This window comes from Aptenodytes forsteri, unplaced genomic scaffold (assembly GCF_000699145.1).
Source record: "Aptenodytes forsteri isolate BGI_AS27 unplaced genomic scaffold, ASM69914v1 Scaffold18, whole genome shotgun sequence".
Taxonomy (NCBI): domain Eukaryota; kingdom Metazoa; phylum Chordata; class Aves; order Sphenisciformes; family Spheniscidae; genus Aptenodytes; species Aptenodytes forsteri.
This window is the reverse complement of record NW_008795135.1, coordinates 324,193-348,159: the sequence shown is the minus strand read 5'-3', so window position 1 is coordinate 348,159 and position 23,967 is coordinate 324,193. Positions and strand designations below refer to the sequence as shown.

At 37.8% G+C, this 23,967-nt stretch overlaps 1 protein-coding gene across 1 annotated transcript in view; it reads right to left on the bottom strand.

Annotated features, from left to right (window-relative positions):
• The window catches only part of NCOA2 (nuclear receptor coactivator 2), a 190,104-nt gene that overhangs the window by 43,191 nt on the left and 122,946 nt on the right, over positions 1–23,967 (bottom strand). The window contains 6 exon segments of the mRNA XM_009278417.2: positions 1,456–1,603; positions 4,984–5,124; positions 5,257–5,358; positions 6,252–6,437; positions 7,849–8,026; positions 12,895–12,998. Coding sequence (XP_009276692.2) covers positions 1,456–1,603; positions 4,984–5,124; positions 5,257–5,358; positions 6,252–6,437; positions 7,849–8,026; positions 12,895–12,998 — 859 coding nt within the window.

Sequence of the window (23,967 nt, the reverse complement as noted above, 5' to 3'; positions counted from 1 at the left end):
TATGCGGCAAGGGGAAGAAAAACAACCCATTAGCTAAAATGACAGTGGCCAACTTGCAATTACATTACAGAAAAAGAAGCAAAACCCCAAACCTCGCTTTAAAATAACACAACAAACCTACAATTAAAAACAAATTGACAATTTGACAAAAGTGATATGCAACTCCCAACATGGCTGCACGTTAACAGTATGGTTTTTCAGTATCTTATTAACAAATCAGTGGAAGAGAGGAAAAACAAAGTTATACTTCATTTAAATGACAGCCATTAGAAATACAGATAGGTTACAATTTCAGACTCTCTCCCTTTAATATATATCTTTTCCCTACAATTCCGCAATCGCTAACTTCTAGAACTGAGAGACACCTCATCTGAAACATATGACCCAAACAAATGCATGTTTTATAAGACAGCTGTGGACAGCTGTTTGCTGGAGTTTTGAGTTTCTATGAGTTATCCCTACCACAAGCCTGGAGTGGGCTATTTGCCCACCAAGTTCATAGTGAAAGGAAAGTTGAAAAAGTCGTGTTTCTACACTGCCAGAGTATTTCGATACTGCTCCAAAAAAGCATGTGAGCCAAGACAACTACTGAATACGACTTCAGAATGGGAACAGCCTGTTAGCAATCCAGTCCTGCATGGGCGTTTAGGAAAAGAGGAGAAAGAAAAAAACCACACGCATAGGAGCTGAAACTTGTATTTTAGAGATGCAGGCTATAAGACAGAAGAGAGACACACACACACACACACAGAGAAAAAGCTTTTGCAAGAGCACCTGGAGATCACTTCTCTTTTCCTCAGTAGATTTTAATTAGTTTATGGGAGGATGCAATATACTTTTTACTTCTGAGCTAAAACTTAAATCAGAAAAATCAGACATATTCCCAAATGCTAAAAGCTATAAAAGAGACAGAGTCAAGTAGATTAGGAAGGAAAAAATTAGGTTCTGAGAAAAATCAAATCAACTCTGGACTTTCAAAAACAAATACTAATGGAACATTCCTAGTATATATTTTCAATGAGATGAAAACCCTTCCTACTTGCACAGGGTAAGTGCAGATAAACCTTCACATTTTGCTAAAGCATGAGACGTGAAAGAACTGAAGCATACAGAGTAGTGAAGCTTGTTACTCTGTACTTGTTACCTTAGGTATAAAGGCAAAGGTGAACAACGTTAACTATAAAAAGAGAGGTGGATTTTTAAAATCTTATTACAAATACAATAGTACCAGTGTTCTGCTAAAAAAAAAGCAAGAATATTTCCAAGTACCGTTTTTAACTTAATGGTACTTTTTTAAATTTAAAATTTAGCACTTCATGACTCATTTTGTTTTCATGCTATCAGTTCTAGGTCAACTGAACGTCTATCAGCATTAAACAATCTATTTGCTTTGGCAACTTTTCACTTTCCCTGTCTCTCTGCTGAGTGTGGATGTAATAAACCGGTGAGGATTACCTGTGAAGCATATGCAAGGAGATTACAAGCTGAGGTTCACTAGTCGTCTGAGAACGGATGAGCTTGCTCTTCGTTTGGGCAGAAACGATAGTGCCATCAGACAAAGAAAACCGATAAACAGGACTAAATGCTAGTCCCTGCCTCAGCACTGAAAGCAAGCAAAATAACAAGAATTAAATTAATGAGAATCTATAGTACAGGTAGCGTAGATGCTCAACATCTGATGTTCTAAATTCATCAGCACTGATACCACAGACACTCCATTAATTTCTAAAAAAAAACCCAACAAAACAAAACAAAAACAGAAGAAAAATTTTGAAAATAAATAGATGGGTTGCATATAAAATAAAGGATCCCACATACTGTGAGGCGATCAAAAGAAAACCTGTAAGGAGTGACAGCAATAGCAGGACAGATACTATGAAATACAGAATATTTCAGGAGTGGACCAAGAAGTCCTCGATGTCCATTTCACTTTTCATCAAATATGTGTCTAACTCCTTTTGTTCCTCATACATTTTTTCATCTGTATCGTCTACATCACGATGATTAATATAAATGCCTTTAGTTTCTAGATCATGTTTCCATTAGCCTGTATCTTTTCCTCCTTATTGCCTACTTAAATTATCTTGTAACAGTTACTCTCGCTACTTCTTTAATTTAAAAAGTACATAAATCTCTTACATGGGAACAGTTAGAAATAAGAAGAACTGGAACAAGAAATTATTACTTTTTAAAGAACAAATACAAAAATATACAGCTCAAACAAATTACAAATACAATTACCTAAACCAAAATTAGGGCTGTGCTATCCTTCCCCAGTGTTAGATATGACTGCATTTCTGGTTTGAGGTTTACTTCAATGCACATATTCTGCAGCCCTTAAGTTCAGTGTAAATCTGAACTTCAACAAATTCAGTTCTCTAACTCCTATAGACCCCTGTGACATTTCTTTAATTAAAAATGAAATCATGTTATGGAAAAGCAAATCTCCAAACATTTATGCTACTGTTCACTCTTTGCCATCAATGAAACAAGTTTGATCATTTTCAATTCCTAGTCCAAAAGCTATTACATTAGGATTGCAGATATGGCAGGAGGGAAATACTTAACTTCAGAATTTTCATATAATTGTTTAGGGAAAAAATAGGAAAGCAGCACTACAAATACTTCTAATTTCCTATTTTTTCATACATACACATTTTCTGTGGTTTTGGTTCTTTTTCCTTTTTTATTTTAATTAATAGCATCATCTGATCTTCATTTCATTGCTTGTCTTTTAATATTTCCTGTTGTAATGAAATGACACGGTTTTCCGAGTGTGGCTTTATTAAACAGTCTCCTCTACAGAGCTAGCAGCTTTTCAGCCTTGCAGGACTAGTTATGATTGCTTTCTTTCCCTGTCTCCCCCACTGTTATATATTGTTCTGCAAGGTTTTAAAGTATTATTTAGGCAGTGAGAAAACAGGAAGCACAATTTAAACAACCAGAAGGGGTTTTTCAGAGTAAAAATGTAAAGAAAAACAAAAACCTACAACTGTGAAACAATACAAAGCAAAATTTCACTGTTAGGTATGTCATTGTTTCAGTTTAACCTTTGGGCACCAGAAGGTCCAAAGCTCTTAACTTTAGCATATACCACATCAGGAAATTCCAGTACTCAATGCCAACAGGATACAAGTGAAATCTCTACTTAAATCATTTTCCAAACTAATTCTTTAAGCAAACAAGAATGTTTCCGTATTCCTCTTGAGGAAATGCTATTTTTCTGACTGTGGCCAATAAAAACTTACCATATATTTTGCACTTCATACTGAGAGTTAATTTGAAAGCTTTGTGTTCTTTATTGTTTATCAAGCTAATGCTGAATTTTTTTTCGCACTGTAACACTGAATTACACGTAGGAGACCGTTACTTTCTTTGCTTCTATTCTCAAACCATAGTGACTTAAAAAATGCAAGGCGTTCTTCAGTCAAGTGCAAAGATGCTACTGCCCAAGATATGCCTTGTTTTTCTTCTCCATGCTGCAGGGCAGGGGAAGGAAACATTTCAGCCATTATTCCTCTCTAATGCTGGATCCTTTGCAGCAAAGCAATTCCAGAGGTTTTTCCTCCTCCTCTTATCACTCACTCTCTTCACTTCCACAAGAAGAGCCCCCTCATTTAGACTAATTTTACAGTTTATATGATGATCCTAAGCCTCTCCTGCAGAATGATACAGTGCAAACTCCAAAACACGTGTATTTTTATCACTTCACAGATAGCTTAGAGAAGACCCACTCAAACCTCGGCACTGGATGGAGGAGCTGCTAATTTGGTTAGGAATCATTTCAAGAGGACTGAAGTAACAAGTGGCTGGATGCCGTAACAGAAACTCCTAAATCACCCTTGGCACAGACAGGTCCTTACCTGAAACTGCTCTCTAAACCCCTGCTGTAACTTTAATTGCATACTACCTTCTTCAGCTCTGTCTGAAATCACAGCATGAGGCTGTGAACTTTTAGCACTCTATTGTATATACCGCAAAAGCTGTTATCTAAAATATCACCCCCACATTCCCAACATGAAACCTGAAGGTTTCATGAAATCAGAACCTATTAAAGAATATTTAACTAATGCCGCATGACTAAAGCTTTTCTTTTTCTTTTTTTCTGTGTATTTGGTGGAATAATTTGAGATTCCAGTTACAATTTTGGTTCCAAGACAGCGTGCCAGTTGTTTAATGACCATGGCAACTATTTGTTACAGGCCAGCTGTAAACCCTGTTCTACAAACATGAACCCAAAGAATGATGCTCTTGCACTGGAAATGTTCCAGTTATTCCCCACTGGTTTTGAAAGAACTTTCCTGTGGGCTATAAAGGGTTATTTGTTTCTAGTAATTTGGATCTGTGTTAGTAGAATTAGCAGTATCAGGGTTTTATGAAAAGAAAAATCCCCACCCAGTCACTACCACGGAAACCTCATGGGGAACCTTTCACAATGCAGTACTCTCCTACATCTTACCTACCATAATCTTGACTGAGTAGATGTGCTTGTGGTGTATCCTATAACACTTATCAGCTAGATACAGTACAACAATGTAGGTTTCCAGATAGCACGAGTGCTGCGACTTTGATAATTCACACTGAGTGTTTCTCACAGGAAAAGTGACAGCAAAAGCCCATTTTTGTAGAGAAAAGGAATACAGGTCACTGAACTGCAATGTGTGAGCTGAGGATCTGAAGAATAATGGGTAGGAATGCTTTGGTGGGCAACACACAAGGGTCTTTCTTTCTAAAATAACTGCGACAATTTGAAGATTCAAAGTACCCTCCGATATGGCACAGTTATAACAAGCAGGCTAAAACAAACAGGGAGAAAGGTGCAAAACCTCTCTAGAGAGAGCCATCAGTGTGTCAGGCAAATCAGCTTGAAAAAGGGACCGTCAGTAGCCCTTGATTGTTCCATGTAAACCTAACAAACACAACCAAGAGATACAAATGACAAACAGTTTAAATACAGAGAGTGCCAAAAATATGAAACCTAACCTTCCTGGTGATGCCTCTTGGCAAAAGATATTTCTCCCTCGTGCTGTGAATGGAACCTCTGAATGCATCTTCTCACCAAATCCTCCCAGCCAGGTTTCATAGCTGCTCGCATGGTACTTGTGTCCAGTGAAGTTATTTTGCCTGATATTAGATAAAACATTTGTTACAGCAATTTCCGCTCTGGGGGGGGGGGGTGGGGAATTTTTAGTGACGGTATGGGGATGGGAGGGGGGGGGGGTGGGGAAGAAATGAAAACCTCCTATTTCACAATACCTTGTAGATCCTGGCGAGTAGTAAAGCTCTCTGAGGAAGGAAGAAGTGGTCTTTCTTTCATTGGAGCTCTTCTTGCAACACAAATCAAGCAAGACTGCAAATCTTAAAGAAAAATGTTACTTCAGTAATTTGTATAGAAGAGGAAGATTTTGTTTCCACAAAGAATTCAGAAGTATTTTTAAAAAGTTCTTTAAATCTTTTTGGACCAAAAGAATGTATTTTGTACCAACAAAAGGATAGATAGAACTCAGTGGCTTTACATCTTCATTATTTCCTACAACATTAAACAACACAGGAGAGGTGGGTTTGTTTTCTTTTTCAGAAGAAAAGTTATCATGGACTCCACCACTGCCCATAATTATTGGCATGTGTTTATGTATATACCTGTAGCAGCTCAACCACTCAGGAGATCGTTAACCAAAAAGGATATACTGCATGCACATTTCTTCAACACTCACCATTTTGTACCTTCCACTAAGGTAGGAAGCCACATTTCTTAAACATGCCCCCAGTGCTTGCTGTCCCTGAGAAAGCAGCTTCATAATAAGCCATTTTTACTTATCTGAATACTTAAAATACAAACTGAGGAAATTTACCTGCTGAAGTAGTAAATGGTAAAGGAAATGGTGAACCACAATTGTCTTCAAATTCTAAGAACTCAAAAAATTGAAACTTTCCTCCCAGTCAGCTACATTCTTCTTACAATTGCAGTGATATAAAACTAGGAAATCTCTTTAACGTAAACAGAGTTACTCTCAATTTCAATTATAATGGTTTAACAAATAGATGCACACGAGTGTATACACTCATAATCCAAGGTGCAAGTACACTTCTACAGTTAAATGAAAAAGAAAAAAAACTTACAATTTTTCCATTTTTCAGGATTCAGAAGCCACTTTATCAACTTTACCTCACTTTATCAACTGCACCGAAACTGCTGTCCCGCAACAGCATGGAAAGAGAAAATACTAACACAAATTGAAAGCAGTAGTTACCTTCACCATCCTCCTTGAAGGAATTTGGTTGAGAAACTGCAAAGCACTGCATAGTTTCGTATTTCTGATGTGCTTCCTGGTTATCATGGCCTTCTTCAGAATCAGCAAGAGGTTTTACCAGCATCCGACAATTAAAGGTATGGCTATTACGCCTAGGAGTGTCACCAGACCAAGATCCCCCGTTCACTGAGCAAAGCAAAGATCATATAGTGAGATAAATCTGGTAGCAGTCATTTCTGCTGCTTATCCACAGGAAATTAATCAAGGTGCTTTGCAAACTGGTCGGGAAACAAGCTTGTTTAACAACAACAATCTATTTTTAATATTAGAGCCCAAACCAGCACATAACAAGGTAATTTATAAAATTCTCATGTTTTAAGAGCACTGCTAATTTCTTCAGCTATCATGTTTTTTTCAAGTGACTCATAATGACATAGTAGAAAAGCAGAATAAAAGTCTAAATATTGGTGCGTGTAAAAGTTATAGAGCACAATGAAAAGCCTACTGGGTAGATCAAGTTAATTTATATGCCTGGAAGAAATAAGGCAGTATGTAGGATCTCTCCATTGAATTTAAAAGTGATTAATACAAAAGAGATAGCAGCATTGTATAAAAATCTGTGTCCAGATTAGAAACAGAAAGAAAAGAAACTAATAGGTATTTATAAAAACAGGAAGCAATGCAATGGGTAATATATTGAAACACATAGTCTCAGCTACAACGGGAAAGACTGAAGGGATGAGAATGACCTGGATGCAGTGATGGATAAAAGTAAAGCCTAACACAGTACTTAAGATAAGTAAAAAAGGAAACAAAATCCCCAAATGCACAAATATAGGTACTGGACATCAGTCAGCACAAATTAACGTAACACCACATAAGGAAATAGCAGGGTCTTATTTAAAATACTCTTCACTTGCCCTCTTCAGTCATAAAATGCAAAAAAAGCAGTAATTATGGGGTTTAGCCATTAAAAGTGTTACATTTTCAATTCTTCAGGGGTTTAGAAAGTCATAAAATGCTAAAGTGAATTGCATAATAGTTTTTAAACTGCTGTGAGTAAATGAGGTGCCTAGTATTGACTTTCTTTTCACCTCCTCCAAAAACCAATGACATTAAAACCAATATTAATATAAATGCAAAAAATGGCTGCAACTAACAAAAACAGTTTCTGAAAGATAAGGGTAAACATTGGTGAGACTAAAACCATTGAAATAAATATTCTAGCATAAGGAGTTTTCTGATTTTTCTTTTATATTCCCCCTTTCTTGGGCCATTCTTAGAATAACCAGCCTAGACAGGGAACTAACAGAGAGTTCATATAGCTAACACTGTCTTCTAGTGATTCGTTCTGGAGATCCATTAAAAATATCAGTTAACATGAGTAACTAAGAGTAATTTTAACAAAGGAGAATCTGAAAAGAGTGGAGGATGCTTCTGAGAATAATATTAATCATTCATACAGCCTATATATACATTAAAATAAAGTGTATATGATGAAACTGTAAGTAGTGGAAGGACATTAAGTTATTGAAACGCTGATTTATGAAACCAAAGTTAAATAAGTAATGGTATGATACGAGGAAAAGGTATATACCTAAAGATTTTGGCAGCAGGATTTTGACAAATTCATTGTGGTCTCCTACATGCAGGATGCTATATATGCTTGTGTTCATCAGCTCTTCTTGGTTGTACCTTAGGTACTGTGTCACATTCTCAGAAACAAACACAACGTTACCTTCTGGGTTCACTACAAAGAAGAACCCATCTAGGGCCTAAAGGGGAAAAAAAAAAAGCACAGAGAGAAAGAGAAAGAGAGAGAAACACAATACTGTTAATCAGATTAACAACAGATATCCAGAAAATAAGTATTTCCTTCAGAAGACATAGCTGAATCTTTCTGCATCCATCCCAATCCTTATATTCTTGTCTGTAATAGTAAAGGACACATTTCAGATTGAGCATCTAATCTTACTTACATCAAACCAGTGTAAAAGCACACAAAGGTGCACCCCTTGCAAAATAACGAAACCCACGCATGAAAACAAACCACCAACACCCCACCCCAAACAAACAAACAAAATGGAAGAGGTTGCTACCTATCTGCCTGCCTATGAAGTTGGAAACCTGGATCAGAAGCTGGTTCTGCTAAATCTAGAGCCTGTTCACTCCTCTATGCAGCACAGGGAGACTGATCCCAGGAAAACATCATAAGGTGTGCTGACATAAGGCAAGGAAAACACTGGCAGAAAGAAAGAGAAAGGCTTTGTCCATGACTCCAGCAATGCAACTTCATAGAAATGAGGCCCCATGCAGCCAGGAACACGAGGGGTTAAAAGCAGAGACCGGGAAGGGGAACTGGGAGCAGGCAGTGAGCATCGAGGATGGTGCAGCTTTAGTCCCTACTCGCAGGACTGCTTTCATTTTTTTTATTTGACACCAGTTTAATTCAGTCCACACATGATCCAGGGAACAGGAACCAGACTTTCACCTCTTCAACTCAGTTCCATAGTATTTCAAAGGACTTAAAAGTTTCTGCAAGGGAGTGTCTAAATTAGTAATTTCTGCTGATTGGTTTCCCCCTTATCTCTTGTGATGGTGACAACCTAGCTGAAGCATTCTTTCCAAGATACCTGCTGTATGTTACCTGAAGCCTAAGCCAAATACTACATCACTTCTACCTGACGAGGATGAAGTAAAAATTTGAATACCAGTAAGAACGTCTCATGCAAACTTTCTTTTCCTTAAGATGCAAGCATGATTGTGGATGGTAGAAATATTTCAGAATACATCCCTCTAACTTTATGTCATATGAGCAGATAAAGGGGGATACATTTAAACTTAAAGTACCAAAGCTTTTGGTTTTAGCATTCAATTAACAATTAACCCATACAGACTTCTGCAGCTTTGCCTGATTTATTCACCTTTCTAAGGATTGGTGGGAAATCACTAGAACAGTTGTTAGTTATTGCAGCTCCAGGGAGAGAAAAAAGTCAGAAAAATAGGCAACCCATGATTCATTATGGGTTAATCAAAAGCGAGTGGATCCACACTAAACCTGAACTCAGCTCACTGCAAAACAGTCTAACAAGGAGGAGCTGCCATAGCAAGTGTATACAGGCATGAGGCATTTTTGATATGACCAAACTTGTATACTGTACAACTTGCGTGTTGGTCTTACCAGGCAGTTCTCAAGTACACAGGCTACAGATACATATTAAAAATATTGTACACTACTGAGCAATACTTGAGCAGTTAGCAAATCCAGACAGTACAGAAGGCTAAGGAGGGATCTTATTTCTGTCTTCAGCCACCTAGCAGAAGGCTAAAGAGAAGACAGAGCCAGGCTCTACTCAGAGGTTCACAAGGGAAGGACGAGATACAACAGACACAGGTTTGCGACACAGGAAACTTCATGGAGACACACGAAAAAAAAAATTCACCATGAAGGTGGCCAGATACGGGAAGAGGCTGCCCAAAGAGGCTGTGAAATCTCCTTCCCCAGAGGTATTCAAACCTCGGCTGGACTCAGACCTGAGCCACCTGCTTTAGTTGGACCTGCTCGCAGTGGGAGGTAGGACTATGCAAGCTCCAGAGGTCCTTCCCAAACTAAGTTAGTTAATGATTCAGCTAAAGGGGAGGGATAGTGAAAGCATAACGCACAAGCAGAGTAGCTGAGCTAATGGCTGCCAAATGCTTTGTTTGTTATATTTTTAAATTACAAAATAATAAAACCCACAAATAAATGTACAAGTATATACTTTTCCTGACTGCCTCTAAATTAAGATAAACTAGGTCTTTTTTTCTCCTGTTAGTTGTCAGAAATTCTAATCTCTGCCTGTTTTTTATCATTGCTGCCTTTTTGTTTCTGATCATTCTTGGTTCCTCCTGTTAATTCACTTTCTTTGGAGAGCTCCCTCCCTTCCATGTGCTTTGGTAACATTCATGACATTTTCCTGCTGACTAGTATTTAGTTTAACTAACAATGATTTACAAGATTTAATTAATTGAGGCTCCAATACAATTTTCTATCAGCATCTCTGCTATGGATTAGTGTCTTAGACTGCATTTCATCACTGCTGGAAGCCAATATAAGCATGACCTCTTTGGTTTAGTCCTCTCTACACCATGACAGCTCCCTGTACTGTCTGAGGATATGAAGAGCTGGACCAGAGAACTGACTTGGCTGAAACTTAATGCAAGAAAAAAAAAAAAAAAATACATGCTAGCCACATCAGTCCCCTGAACTGGCCCACCATGAAACCACACGGCGTTTAGAGCTGGCAGAAGGGTGTGGGTTTGGCTGAACCATTCTGCTTGGCAGCGGTCCACGCTTACATCAATTCAAAGGGATTGCAAAACCAAAGCCATAGCAGATGTTTATCAGAGCCCCAAGGAGAAAACTTTCAAAGGCAGAGATGGCAAGCAAGAGATTATGAGAGTTACTGGCATCCCACAATAATCTCTTTTCCCTACTATTTTCCTACTACAGCAGTTTCTTTGGCAAGGAAGTGCTCTGTGCTGTTTCCTCACAGCTGCTTCTTGCGTTGACCACAGAAGTGGTCATCTGAGCCTAGAGTAACACAGGGCCTTATATGCCAGTCCCATTTCTTTCTATTCTAGTAATAAAATAATCTTGTAGGTAAGCAGCAGCAGGCTTTTGAGCAAGTTAATGCACCAAGCCACTGAAATCTTTTAGAAGATTCCACTTTTGCAATAATTTCTTAATTCTGTCCCCAGATGCATGCAACCACAATAAACAACTTTTCTTCAGAGCTATTGGTACAATGGGGGAACAAATAACGGACAACATGCTAGAAGAGAAAACAAGAGAACAGATACTATTTTAGATGATATACTGGAATGGAAACTACATTTGTGTTCTTTGAGCTGTTGTCAGCGCTCTCTTGACTATTTTTTCACCCTCTCTTCCTATCTACTTTCTGCTTTAACCAAGAAATATGTTAAAATATTCCTCAGAGGCAGCTGCATGATGAATTTTACTCACTCTCTTCAGCTGGAAACACTCACTATTTTGAGGATTCTTCAGTTTTATTCTTTAATAAAAACAGACAATTACATTTCTAAACCAAATCAACTAATAAACTGTTCATCAGCATTGCCATTTTTATTATTATTTGGCAATGGAAAAGGGTAGGTTTTTGAAGGGGTTCTGTAAAGATTAAATAACTCAATTGCATTTCCTTAAGGAGATAAAGACACAAAGAAAGTATCTGTAGTCTTTTCACAGTAAACGTATAACAACCTTCAGTCCTTTTAAGTTTCTTGGTGCAAAAGGACCACGGTTTATTAATTTAGTTCCACAGTCTTTCATTGTTAATATGCAAGAGTTTTACTGTGAAGGAAAACTAAATTAAATGGAATAACGGAACAGACGGGTGATTTTATGTCGTGTTTGCTGCAATAGCCAATCATGCAAGATAAGCCAGGAAAAAAAAAATCTTATCCTTATTTTCCCTGTCCTTACAATTAAATTAATAGGAAGTTAAAGATAAATTCTAGCATAGCAATGTAAGAGATGGATGTTTGATAGCAAAACCAACAACATTCAATTCAGTGAGCATGTATAATAAATATTAAATTAAATCAATTAATTTGTTACCCCGCTTTTCAAAGAAGAATGTTTTCACTACAACCTGTCTAATCTTCCTTATGTTTAGTACTGTGATTTTGGAGCCTTTATTTCGCACGTAGTACAGAAAACTATGTTTTCATCTAACAAAATGAAAAATAATGCAAATACTTAAAACTGTTATAACATGCATCTTGGTCCTACAACATTCAGAAATGACAGAATAATTACGCTTCTGCCAAAGTTGGTTCCTTTAGCTTGATTCAGAGTTTGTGTTTTGTTTTATCTAAAGTAACATTTATTCGTCTGTACAGATAAAGCCCACAGTCAAAACAGGAATAAACAGTTTGCAAGTGAGCTTAAGCAGATAAAGCAGTAGTGCCAAAGGACAGTAGCATATGACATTAGGATCCCAGACAACATACCTAGCCAATATTACTATTAATACATTAAGAAGCTAGGTTTTAACCATGCAGCCTCGTGGGATATCAAAATAACAGCTAAAATCAGACAGAAATCTTAACTTAAACTGAAATACATGGCTTGGAAAGCTCTCCTAGATCATTTTTATATTCTAGAGGGAACAGTCAAGCTCTAGGTGCTGAAATGATAAACCATTAAAACAGTATAGCAATGACATGCAATTTTAGAGGAAGTATTATTCACATGTATACTACTCTATATGTAAGTCAATGTTTAGGTACAACAGGTCTTCCAAATCTGTCGTGGTTTACAACAGATAAAACATGCACATGCAGACACCCAAGACTTGCTACCAACTGAAGCCCCTCAAGTTATCCGCGTTACAAAGCAGCTGAATTATCTTTCTCTGCCTCTCCCCACCCCAAGTTAAAGAGAGTTTCATTACTGAATCCAACAGAAATATGCTGCCTGCTCTTAAATGACATAATCCTAAATAGCCAGGATGGTTTGTCTCTCTTGACCATTCTTTTACTGTGACCTCTGACTGCACTTTTTCTTTTCATTACACTGCTCTTCATCCTAGGGGGAGCAGAACTGGCTTAAATAAAGGAATTTTGTGCTCTTCACCTCAAGCATCATTGGTCCAAGTGCATCCTTGTCGATGACACTCTGACCCGTAGATGATACATCTGCTTTTTGCACTTCATCTTCATTAGCTGCTGCTGCTTTTTCTGCAATAAAGAAAACTATGTATTAAATGACAGAGCAGTGCTCTTTAAGTGATACAGTAAGAGCCCACAGAGTATTAAGACCAGCTATGAAACGGTTACAGTGCAACAACACTGAAAATGAGATTAAGTAGTCTCCCACAATGATTCAACAAAAGCATAACTAGTGTATTTGCTTCTCAGTTTTGAAGTTTTGTGACACAAATGAAGTAATGCCTGCTGTTCCTCTGCTAGACATTTTACTAAACTACAAAACATAACACTGGGCAAAGACAAGGAAGGACTCCTCATGAAGGTGCAATGAGCAAAAGCCAGGATCAAGGTGTATTAAAAGACTGATCTAAAAGAGCATGCAAAGCTCACAGCAGCACAACTTTTCCATGATCGCTATATTTAGAAGGAAAAACACAAGTCCACAATCTACTGTTTCAGTACTGAGAAACAGCAGTCTCATTTCTGTTCCCATGCCTCCACCCACATTTTTGCTATCACATAATTTTCATACTGCCTTATTTACCAATATGTTATTAAAACTACATACAATTTCGAGTGCTGTATTTGAAAATTACAGGCAAGAAAATAATGATTTAAGGTTTCTGGAGCATAATGACACCTATTACAATATGTTATATACAGTATCACAGATCATACCGAACTCCAAATGTAAGGGATATTCATACACACTGGAACTTTCAAATCAAGAGGGTTTATAATTCCTATCAAGTAAGGGACTGTATTAATTTTTCTACTCCAAGAATTATATTGGTGTTTAAGGGAGAAGTAATAAAAGTAATAAAAACACTATACAAAATACATATTCTACATTATAAGTTAATGAGACAAGTAATTTTGTGTTGCTAGTTCTATACTTGAGACATTCTTTTATTATTTTCCAAGCAATTATGTAAAAGCTAGGGCTATACTGCAATCTAGAATATTAAAAATCATTAAATATTTTTTATTTTTAATATTATGCAATAGATCATTTTAATAAACATGAAAGCACACTGAAATTACGATAACAAGAATTTATGCCTTCTACAACAATGAACCAGAAGAAGATTCATTGTAGGAATTACTGAAAGTACCACGTGCGGATGGAGCAAAGAGCCTTTGGAAAATCCCCCTTAGTGAAAATTAAAGCATCAGTCATACAAATGAAAATGTATCCAAATGTACAGTATTTTCCACTATCTGTAGATCTGCAATACTGCAGCCAAAGTTCCTCTGAACTCTTTCCTTGGCAGAGGTTATAAGGTCAGTGCGAATATACGCTACTTAGACATACAGTAAAGGAACTGCTTCTGAGAACCTCTGGGTGTTCTCCTATCAGCGCTCACCCACTGGCAATAAGGCTTTGGTTACTCGGGCTGCCTCATCCTAGATTTCTATGGTTTCTTGCTTTCATGAAAAGAGAGTCACGAAAATCTAAGCTGTCTTCTTAGGGTGTGTTCATACACAATATAACAACATTGTGAATAATGATGAAACAAAATTGTTCTGAAGATGGACTCTTGCAACTAAAGGAATAATTTTAAATCACTTTGATTAGCATAATCCGATAGAAATAAATCAGCTAGAAAAAACAATTAAACCTTCCTCTGCCACTTAAACTCACCAGGATATAAAATGAGTATTTCTGGTTTGGACTGAGGACTGCAGTGGTATTGTCTTTTTTTTTTTTTTCCTTTTCTTTCATCTTCTTTTGACAAGAAGCAGAGATTAGGTGTAACAGAAAAAAATTGAACAATCCTTCCCATACTACAATATAGCAGAGTTGGCACCATATGATGACACAATACTGAAAACATGTTCTAAAAATTGTGAAAGAATTCTAAAAGATTCTAAAAATAGGGTTGAGCTTTTAATAAAGTCGGCGATGATATTTGTTTCCCATCTGTTCCTGTTAGCATAAAGTGATCCCTGGTTTCACACTGCAGAATATTATAATAGATAGGAATACCAGCTTCCTGCTTTCATCCCCTCACTGCTACAGCCGTTGATACCATCTTGAGTATTGGAGAACAGGGGATTATACTCTATGCACTAGAAATGGAGGGGCTGCAGATATGGTACAGCAACAGCGTACAAGCACATTCACTACACAGTATTTCCTGGTTTCACCAATTTACAAAGGCTACTTTTACAGATTATTTTTCACATAATACAAAACATTTGCTGAACATTTTTTTCACTCTTACAAGCAAGGAGTTCATACAAACCACCAATAACATATCTATAAAACCAACTGTTCTCTTCTACGCACACAGGCGAGGTTTTATACAAAGAAAAAGGAGAAAGTTTATGTTGCTGTAATGGTAATCGACATAGAAGCTGCGATACCATGTCAGACCAAGGATCTCTCAAGCCTCACATCCAGTCTCTGAAAGTGTCTGCTTTCCCCTCTGTGTATGAAAATGCTGTTTAGACCTAAACGTTGCCTACCTGCCTCTCCCAGTGATGATGACAACACACTACACTATTCATGGTGCTTGGTTAGGCATTCCGAAAAGCATTATAAATCACTAGTGCTCCCAAATGATGGACTTCATAATTGGATCTGTAACTTAATTGTGTAAGAAGTGGCTGGAGAGCTTAGAAGAGGCTACACATTCAGGCCACAGGTCCCTATTTAAGCAGCATTGCATAGGAAACCATGGCCTTAGACAGCCTTTAAGTAGGACCAGCAGTAACTTAAGTCGATGTTATAAACTGCAGCTACTGAAGCTGCGCAGTAAATTATCCATTTTTGACTGAACTAGAAAGCCCCTCGTGAAGACTCTATCAGCACATACAGGAAAAGTAAGTGCAAACTCTGTCAGCAGTGTCGTCCTGACAGACAGGCGTGGGGAACGTCTTGAAATGCAAATCTTTTCTTCAGCGATACAGCATGTGGGGCTAATTGAGAACAAAAATTTGTTGCAGGAAGGTTGGAAAAAAACAACTGATACATGAATTTCTAGTGCCGACAACACTCATGCATTTATCACGAGTTGGTGTTTTTTGTTTTTCTTAACAGTTTCAGCTTCTGGCATTAAGTAGTCGTGCAAAAATGTAAAGTTTACTTTTCCTTTTTTTTACTTCTATCTTTTTTAGGTTCACTGGGGACCCTACAAACAAATCAAAAGCACAGAGAGTTTATTATTTCTACACTTGATTAATGATTTTTCAATGTTAGGGGTTAGGAAAATAGCAGCAGAGGCAGAACCTTGCAAAGCCTCTCAGAAGCCTTTTTTCCAGCCCCATGGGAATTGCTGGTATTACCCTGTGACTAACCACAGCCGCTAGATTTTTCCACTGCGGCCACTAACACGGAGAGCGGGAGCCGGTTCCCTGATTTCACACCTTCCAGCGATGCTGCCTCCTAGAACAGTGATGCCCCTGTTCAAATGTAAAATGCTGGGAAAGCGTTACCAGGCGTGCTACTGGCCTTTAGTACCTCCAGAGCAGAGGTTTAGTACGTTAAGAGAAATACAGCCTTGTGCCGGTGGATGAAACGAGCAGGGTGGAAAGGGGCTTCTCATGGCTTCACCTCCACACAGGGAATTCTCCACTGGAGAGGGAGCATTAAATTAGAAACCGGTCCCATCCTTACGAATATGGCTACCAGGATCAAGCACATTTTATCTAAATTACAGCAGAATAAACTTCACGCACATGAAATAATTATTAGCTCCTCTCAATTAAAAGTTCAGCTAGAGAGGGAAAAAAATTTTAATAAAATAGAAGTACTCCTGAGAGAGATACTACAAAGAACATATATATCCAATTATGTAGCATTTTAGCGATGTGTGTAATTTAGACTTTAAACTGTGGATATGTTTACAATTGTATATGTAGTAATATACTAAAATACATATTAGTATTTTCAATTGGGCATCTTCCTAGTGACCATAAACTGTATTTACTTTCCTATGTTAATATACAGAAGAAAGAAGGAAAAAAAAGCCCTCACAAATATTTTCTGACAAATTTATCGGTGGGAAAGCCTCAAGCTTTATTTGAAGCTCATTCCAGATTCTGAAAGCAAACCTTTGTGAAATCACATTAGTTTTAACAGAAATTCCTAAGTCAAAGAAAGAGAAGCCAAAAGCAATAGTTCGAAGTCTCCTGCTATGTTTTAACTTAGGAACCCTTCCTGGTTTTCCATCCTCCCAACTCAAGCTATGTCGGTTCTCTCTGGATTTCTGACAGCAGACTCAGAAGTGCTACTGATGGGCATCGCCTTCTCTTGGTTGTGTTTCAAACCCTCCCCTCCTACAGGTGGGCAGGCAGGACCAGCTGAACCACCCGAAAAGCTCTCTTTGTCTGTATTCAAGCTCTATTCCAACTTCCTTAATGAAACCGGCTACAGAAATAGTTCCCCCTCGATGCTCTCTGCAAAAAAACAAATGCATTTTCAAAGTAAAGAACAGAACGGTAGCCTCTGTAGGGATTGCAAAAAGATGAAGCACAACCTGAAAGAGAAAATTTGCATCAATACACATTTAGTTTATTTTTCATAGGAGAAACACTTAAGGTTCTTCATAGAACAAGAGGAGCAAAAAAGAGACTGGCGAAACGCCGGACAGGGCAGCGCCCGTGCTCTACAAACTGCTGAAGAAAAAGGTCAAGAGAAAAAAACCTGTAACAGGCAGAATCAAATTTATTATCCAATACTGTTTAAAACAGGTTTTCTCAGGTGCCCCATGTAATTCCTGTTCTTCATAATTTTCTGGAATTGCTATTGAAATGCCATTGAAATGCCACACCCATCTCATATACACTTATTTATATAATATTTATATAATAATAGGTAAAAAATATAAGCAGAGGGATTTATTATAAGGGATACTAGCCAGCTCAACTCTGCACATTAGAAAAATCACATGAATCAAGAAAGATCCTTATAACAGTAACAGCAACGTCACTTGAAAGTGATTGTAAATGCTATATAATGTTTAAACATGCAATTAAATGTTACACTATAACTGTCTTGAAAACAACTTATCTTCTCCATTTTTTGTATGCATTAGCCAACTACTTTTGTCTTGCTTCATTCATATTTGTGAGTAAGTTTACCCTGTGTGGTCCTTCTGATCTCTCCTGAATTGCCGTGCAAAAATAAAATCTAAACAAACAATCAAGGAAACAGTAAAAGTATATAACTGGCCAAAGATAAGGGTAGATATAGTATTAAAAACTAATGTTAACATATAATAGAAAGTATACTTAGCAAACTGTTAAATTTTAGTTGAAATTACAGCTTTAAGTATTAGATTTAATAACATTTGAAATACCAGATTTAATAACATCTGTGTATGACTATTGCTAAATAATTATATTGACTGTGGTCATGGACAGGAGGTTTTTAATATGAATAGGGCTATACAAAAAAGTACCTTCAAATGTATCAACGTGAATAAAAAGCAGAAAAAAACAACAAAAAAAGAAAGCTTGTATTTGGTAACGTGAGTAGTTTTGGATCACTACACATGATGAAGCAAAGCAGTGAAGAACGTGTAAGTTATTTTGATGCTTGGTTAACCACAGGGAAAGCAGCTCTGCCTTGTAGCTTAGTAATTCAAAGCACTATGATCCATGGCTCACATGGAACTCGATACCCACATGCATGTTTCTTACCCAGTTCCTATTGCCTCGACACAAGTTCTTTTTTCTCCCTGAAAGCAAGTAATTTTTCAAAAGACCGGTGCCTAAGAAACAGCAACTATTTCAGCAATCAATTTTAAGACCAGCTTATCCCATCCCTGTGAATAAAGTTAGCTACTATTTTAGGGAAGTGATTATGCAGTGAGGTTGCTTTTTCATCACACAGCATACATCTGTCCAGAGCAAAGAAGCTATTAGACTCTTGAATACATTTTTCCCCCCAGAAACTATAGATCAAGTCTTACAGGAAAAACTATGCAACATCTCAGGAAGGTTTTAGGAGGTAAAACAAGGGAGAATTATGCATCTGCACCAAACTAAAATTAGAAAATCTGCCATATGGCTCTGTGAAGCCAGCAGCACGTTCTTATTCATTAGGAAGCATTCTGCTAACATAAAAACACAAGGCCTTCCTGTGCTCTCCAAATGTGTTTATCTTTTCAACATTAATGCACGATATATCATCAGGCTGCTGAAATCTCCTGCAGTGCATATTAAAAAAGCACAGCTGCACTTTTTCTCAGCACGTTTATTCACTGTGAGCAATCTAAGAGCTCAGCTTTGCCCACCTCCCCGACACACAGCCCTTTTGTTAGCACGGCTTGGCTCCCCTTCAGTTGGAAAGGGCCGCGTGCCCACCTGCCTGCTCGCTCGCCCACCCAGCCCAGCCCAGCAGCGCCCCACACCTCCCCATGCCCCGCTCTGCTCATCACACCCACGTGGTTTAGCTTCATATTTACTACTGCTGGTGGAAGCACACTTAAATGGTAAATGACCCCAGGGCTTAAGCTAAAAGCCCTCAGAAAGCTGTAAGTTCAATTACTCGCTCAGGAGTAATAGCACTTACAACACCGCAATTTCTTCTTCGCAGTGTTTTCAACTTCTAATTGGCTCAGCTGCTCTCCCATCCCACACATACCTGCCCCACCTTCCCACTGTAAAGAAGCATCACTAAGACACTAGCCCTACGAAAAGCTGTGCATTCTCACAAAACCACCAAATATAGGTAAACTTTCATGGAGCTTTTCAAGCTTTGAGTGATATCTGCTCTTAGAAAATTCAGTAACAGTAGCCAGTGTATAAAATTTTCATGGACGCTGAAAGTAAAACAAGCACTGAAAAACCACGATGGATAGCAACAAACGTAAGTAATAATACATAAAATTAATACTACTTTCATTTCTCTTAATAATTTTGACATTTCTCCATCATTCTTTTTTTGTACAAGTCAGCTTTTTTGTCACCCGGTACAACTTCTGTAAGATGTACTGCCTGAGAAATAATTGCCCCCAGCTCAGTTAAACTGGAACAAGGACAAAGACAATGAAATTCAACTCACCAAGAATAATATTTAACTGCTGGACAGAAAGAAGCCTAGTATCTCTGTATGTATTTTTTTGCTAAATACTTTAATACGCATTTTACTACCTTTTCCTTCGTTTCTTCTCTTCCCCATTCTCATTTTGCCTGTCTTTTCTGTCATCACATCTACGATCCCTTTTTTCTCTCATTATTACAAAACTTGGTGGTCTACTTCTTGGAAGTGAGGAAGAGGACGGGCGGCAGTGGTGGAAGTGCCCCCTCCTTCCTCCCCTCGCCCCAGGAGCTGATCAGCTCCAAGCCCCATGAGCTAGGGTATCGCAGTGCCTCGCTCCCGGCACACGACTCCATCCAGAGCACCGAGGCTGTCTCACCCTCTATAAATACACTCAAATAGCTTCTCTAAAGATTGCTAACTCTTGGATTTAACAGCGGCAACTAAAAGTGACGTTATTTACAGAAATAGCACTATTTGCAGAAATATGTACCTACTATTCCCAGATTTACCTACTTAATGCAGTGGCAGAGATTATTCACACCTGAGATGACCTCAGAAGGTCACTAGTTTCTGGCAAGTTAAGGACTGGGGACTGAAGTAAAACCCAGAATAACAACCCACTTGCTGCTGCTTAACTGAAGAATAAAGCGTCCTATCTGGGACCCCAAATCCTCAATGGCTTGATCCATCCCCAGCACGCAATAAAAATAAAAAACAACACAGAAAGTAAAAGAATTTCCCTGCTGAGATTATTTCTAGTATTTTTATTTATCAGTAAAGACACAGAAGGACAACTGTCATCCTACTATTTAAGTGAAATCTAAACTAAGATTAAAAGCAACCCTAGATCCAGAAACTATTGCTCACCCCATGCCTCATTTTAAACTGTGAGGATACATCAAACTACCACATTGTGAGTGGAAAGTTGTTTTTCATGAAGATCTCTTGAATGTGGAATTAAGCTTCCATCACAACCTTCACCTGTTGATCCCCTGGACATGCTGCAACATCGACCTTTTCCACTAAGTTTTCAAAAAAAGTGGAAAGGAATATAACTGGGTGTAGTTTTAGTCCTGCAGAATTTTTAGACAGGTCTTAGCTTATTAAAATATTTGAGTACGTTCAACATACGCTTTTATATAAAATGAAAGGGTGTGCTTAACTTGCAAACTGATAAATCAAATGCGCATGTGTGTATACATTCCTATGTTTCTAAGCTATATTCTTTCTCTTGTCTCCAAAAAGACCACAAACACTGTCTTTCCACTGTATACTGACTGGCTAGAGAAAGAGCATAAATAAATTAATCATCAAAGGTGCTGCCTGCCCAGGAGACTTCTCTGTCAAAAGGACAAAATCCAGGATGGTGCTGAGAATTTATAATCGTCACTGGTTTAAAATGCTTTTTTAAATGCTGGGTTTTTTTGGTTGTGGGTTTTTTTTTTTTTTGCATTTACACTTCCTAGGAATGTGTAGTAGCTGGTATAATCTGAAATCTCTAACTGGGTAGGGTGTAATTTAGAATATTTTATAAGTGCCTAAAATACAATACTTAGACAACAAAGGAGTACACATGGTAGATCAAGTATATTGGCTATCAGTGCCTTACCCCAAAATACGCTCAATTTAATCACTTATTATTCTATTCTGGAATCAGATAAGCAGATTCAAATATATGTATCTGCAGCTGTACACACAAACACATATCCAAGGAAACAGTTTTGCCTCTGCTGGTATTTAGATGACTTCAAAACACTCATGTAAACTACTTAAATGTACACGATAACAAATGCCACGCATCCATCAGCGTTGACTTAAAATCCGTTACATTAATATGGCTGAATTTCAAAAGAAAGAGCCAAGCTAACTGACCTCTGCACTGAAATATTAGATACAAATATTTGGCATCACTCAGTTTAACAAAGTAATTATTTTCTTTGGTATGTACTGAATTAGGACAGAAAATTTTACTGTATGTTTTGGCATTTACAATTTTAAAAGTGTTAGATTTACTTAACGAGTAACCTCATCTTGTTTTGATAATTCATCTCTAAAAACAGCATTAATATGAATGTCTAAATGGTGGGAGCCCAATGTTCTTTAACATTTTGGCTGAGCTGATGTTTTCAAAGACAAGAAAGATGGCAGGATCTGATAATTTCATTCAAAACAGGGCTCCATCACTGTCCCAGAAATAATACATTGCTTTCACAAAAGTTAACAGCTCTCCAGTTGGTTCTTTGATGCGTAAAAACACAGGCAAGATGTTGAAAATAAAGATACAGGGTTAACACTCTTTAGACTAGAATCTGCAAATGCAATTGCCAAGCTAATTAAACTTATAGGTTTCCAAAACTTAGGCCAAAATAACACACTGCAAAGGAATATTAATCTAGCCAGACTCCGTTTCTTGAAGCCTCACTCTTATGTACTCAACCAACTGTTAAAAGAAAACAGATGACTCCCTTTCTTCGAATGCCACATCACCATGATTACAAAATATCTTCTTTATTTTGGGATGCTGATGATAAATCTTTGTGACACACCAGATCATTCGCAACAACAGGCAAGGATCTTTTTGCTTTTATAAATTGCCATTGACAACTGCAAACGTTTTCAAGAGACCTAATATGGCACACCAAAAAGAAATATGATGGATCCATGAAAGAAAAAAGTTTCTGTAATAAAGTGTAGGCCAAAATGGAGCACAGATAACTGAAGACAGCTAAGGAAGAACAGAAACAAGTTTAATTTAATGTGTCCATGCTAACATGGATAACAGGGCTCCTACTGCTTCTAATAGTCCAGATTATAGTAGATAAATCTTTTACGAAAAAGCTCTAAATCATTAAGGACAAGTAAAGTTTTCTTCCTATAATAGCTCAGTGTTCAGGAATAGGAGCTGGGGCCCCTTTTCTTGCTTGTCTAACCCACCATCACAGGCCTCAGCAAAACATTTAAGTCAATTTAGAAACAGAAATGTTCCCATTACTGCAAGGAAAGCAGAAGGAAAAACAAAAGCTGCCTAAAAGAACCTGTTTACTTCTGCATGTTAGTTACTTAAAGCAATTTTTTAACTCAAATCCTTTACAAAACTGTGTTTAAGATTCATTTCATATATTTCAACAGTGGCTACATTACTTCAAGTATGTCACGAATACAGCATGGCTGTTGGAAGGATGGTAGTGACTATTAACATGTATCGTTTAAGGTATTCTCTAAAATTAAAAGATCTTTTTTCATTACCGTAGAAAAGTTTTGCTTATCTTGTTGCTAAGATTTACATCCAAAGTCACTTTTAATCTCAATTACATTAATTTGTTCTGTCACATTTTAAAATACCTGATAATAGAACTGATAGATACAAATGGGCTCCCTTCAATAGACTGAACCATACTTACAACTTAATTAATTAGGCATTATCGTTTCTTGTTCTCTATTTCAGAGTCATGAAGTAGGGATCAGCACCGAGTCTTAAATAAGTCAGTATAATCCATAAACAGAAAAATAATTAAACACAAACAGTATTGCTTTCTCTATTTTCTCAGTGAACTTTATCAGTTCTCCTCTGAGGAGAAACTTTGACCTGCCTTAAACACAGTTCCCTTAACTGCGGGCGACTCGCAGCTCATTGGAAAGGATGCTCCATGCTGTAGCAGTGGGCGCTGCCGTAGCCAGCTCTGTGGCCTCGCTGCTCTTCCCCAGCCCCAAGGTCCTGACACGGCGCAGGCTGGGAGCGAGGTGCCCCTGTTTGGCAATCGCCTCATTGAGTACGCTGAGCAAATGTGGCTTTAACCAGGAAATGTTGAAGATTAAGGTCTGACTCTGCTCATGTCCCTCCTTGGCACGAAAGCTGCTAATGCAGGTCTGCAGCCAAGCCCATACATCAGATCAGAAGTGATAATCCAGAACCTTTTCCTCCTGTCTGCAATTTACTTACTTGCTTGCAAAAAGGAACATGGGTGCCTGCTCCTCACTTCACCCATTAGAGCACCAACAGGTGAG